This window comes from Montipora foliosa, unplaced genomic scaffold (genome assembly GCF_036669935.1).
Source record: "Montipora foliosa isolate CH-2021 unplaced genomic scaffold, ASM3666993v2 scaffold_426, whole genome shotgun sequence".
In the NCBI taxonomy this organism is placed as follows: Eukaryota; Metazoa; Cnidaria; class Anthozoa; order Scleractinia; family Acroporidae; genus Montipora; species Montipora foliosa.
This window is the reverse complement of record NW_027179730.1, coordinates 60001-62500: the sequence shown is the minus strand read 5'-3', so window position 1 is coordinate 62500 and position 2500 is coordinate 60001. Positions and strand designations below refer to the sequence as shown.

General features: G+C 38.5%; 1 protein-coding gene across 1 annotated transcript in view; it reads left to right on the top strand.

Moving 5' to 3' along the window:
• The window catches only part of LOC137988756 (tyrosine kinase receptor Cad96Ca-like), a 46077-nt gene that overhangs the window by 21114 nt on the left and 22463 nt on the right, over positions 1 to 2500 (top strand). The window contains exons 4-5 of the mRNA XM_068834716.1: positions 1528 to 1647; positions 1745 to 1821. Coding sequence (XP_068690817.1) covers positions 1528 to 1647; positions 1745 to 1821 — 197 coding nt within the window. The remainder of the gene's footprint in view (positions 1 to 1527; positions 1648 to 1744; positions 1822 to 2500) is intronic.

The following is a 2500-nucleotide window of genomic DNA, read 5'->3' as shown; positions in this document are numbered from 1 at the left end:
GCAATGAACATGTACAAGTACAAGGAAAGGTTACGTTTATACATTTACATTATCCCGTCTGACCTTGTAGCTCAGTCGGTAGAGCGGCGGAGATCTAACCCGAAGGTCGTGGGTTCAATTCCCACCCTGGTCAGAGTTTTTCTCTGTCCTTGTGTGGGCCCATTTCCATCAGTAGGGCTAACGGCTCACATGGTTCATATGGGATAGAAATCTAGCACTTCACATTACCCTCTATTCAGTTAACTCTGTTTAAAATATAAGTGCTACACGGCCAACGTTTGTATAACCATGTCCCTATGACGACTTAAGACACAGAATCCAGAGGAGTTTAGCGCGAATAAATGAATTACTTATTTAACCTCTTACCTTCAAAAATGTATATCCTTGTCGCTTACCACGATTAATTAGCCCAATGGGATCTTTAGGAATGTACTGTGATCGATTTCTTTCCTTCTTATCTGAACCAGATCGACTTTGTTGTTCGTCATTTTAAAACTCAACAACCGCAAGCCATATCCTTTTTAGTGCATAGCACGTAGCCCGAACGGCGACCGAGGCAAGGCTAAGGCACGAAGAAAGAATGAAGGGGTAGTTTCTAAAGAAACTGTGGTGCTGCGTCGGTGGGGAAGTAGTATACAAAAATTTGGTTTTATCAACGGAGTTGATAATGTCAATTGGCCACCGTACAGAGATTCTGAAAGCTGACGTTTCGAGCGTTAGCCCTTCGTCAGAGCGATTCGCTCTGACGAAGGGCTAACGCTCGAAACGTCAGCTTTCAGAATCTCTGTACGGTGGCCAATTGACATTATCAACTCCGTTGATAAAACCAAATTTTTGTAAGGCACGAAGAGCCGAGTACCGTATTATAGGATATTAACGCTCCATGAAATTAAGGTATCAGAGATTAACGCGACTTAATTTAACGCGAATTTAATGTCAGACGACTTTCTAATGAAGAAATTAACGCCAAGGATGAGGTAGAATTTTACAATAAGGGAAATTAACGCGATTAAGACACAGTTGGTGGTGACCTATGAAACAAATTTATTTAACACTGGATGCAAAAAATATCGCTGAACAAAACTAAGACCTATGGTCAACAAAACAGTCCTTAAAATTCTAATAAATGTAGGGGTTAACGGAAAGAAAGAGAGCTTGTACCTCATTTTATTGTATTTTACGAGTGATGAATGTCTAAAAAGGTTTCAAAATTAGGGTTAAAAGAATGGAAAGAGCCCCGAAATTAATGTTGCACTTTATTAATGTCGCGGGAAATAACGATTAATGTAATTACCGCGACCTAAATTAACGCGAATTTTAACGATTCGCATTAATTTCCTTTAATAAGGTAAACCGATCTTGTGAGCCCGCAGTCTCTTGGTTTGCGGTATATAGAATACGTAACGAAAGTGTAACGCGATCAAAATAACCAATTTTTTTAGAGGTTTTCGATGGGTTTTGATGATCCAACGACAAGCACTTCTCCTCTGGAACCTGTGCTTAATATTGGTTTTTTCATGTTCGTAGATTATTCACCGTGATCTAGCAGCACGAAACGTCCTCCTAGATAAGAACTATGTGTGTAAGGTGACGGATTTTGGATTATCGTACCAGAACTTCAAATATGGACATGGCAATGCCAAAAAGGTGGGTTACAATGTTAATAGGTTCCATTTCACATTGCTGTGACCATTCTCTGACTTTCCCTTTTTCATCTGCAAATGAATATGCTGTTGTCTTCTAGGGCTGTGTACCGGTTAAATGGACGGCACCAGAGATCCTCTTTGGAGATGCAGCAAATCTTTCCACCAAAAGTGATGTGTATGTACTTGTAAAAATGTTTTAAATAGTCGTTTTACAGCGTTTTTGTAGTTGACGCTTTTTAGAATATTAGATTACAATAATGGTGCTCCATAATGTAAGAGAAATTAAGGGAAAGTTGAAAAATAGAATCGTCTTTTCAACTTTTAGCGACGGTAATGGATTTTTACTCACGGACTGAAGAGTATCTCTTGTCATCTTTGCTGCAAGCTGAGAAGTTCAACAACTAAACATCCATATGTCACTGTCACTTAAAGACTGGACCACTGTGGTTTATCGATATATTAAGAAACAAACTGTATATTAAAAAACAAAAAAAACACGATGATGCTTCTGTGAGAAGTAAAGAACAATTTCATCCCGTTGAAGTCGTTTGAATTTGTCTTTAAGAGACATTTTTTTAATGGTCCACTTTCAATGACCGCTGAATAAAATCACCGAGGACGCATTTTTACAAGGCTAGCCTGCATCTTAAGTAAATATATTCATAAATTCTAGCGAGAAGATGACTTGTTAACTACTCTGTCTATTGTTTAGTTTTCAATTCCAGGCACCTTCCTGCCGGTATTTGTGAATATATTCACTTCAGATGGAGGTTAACGCTGTAAAAATGCGTCCTCAGTATTTTTATTCAGCGGTCATGGAGAACTTGAAACTTAACAAATTGATGTCAGTTTTT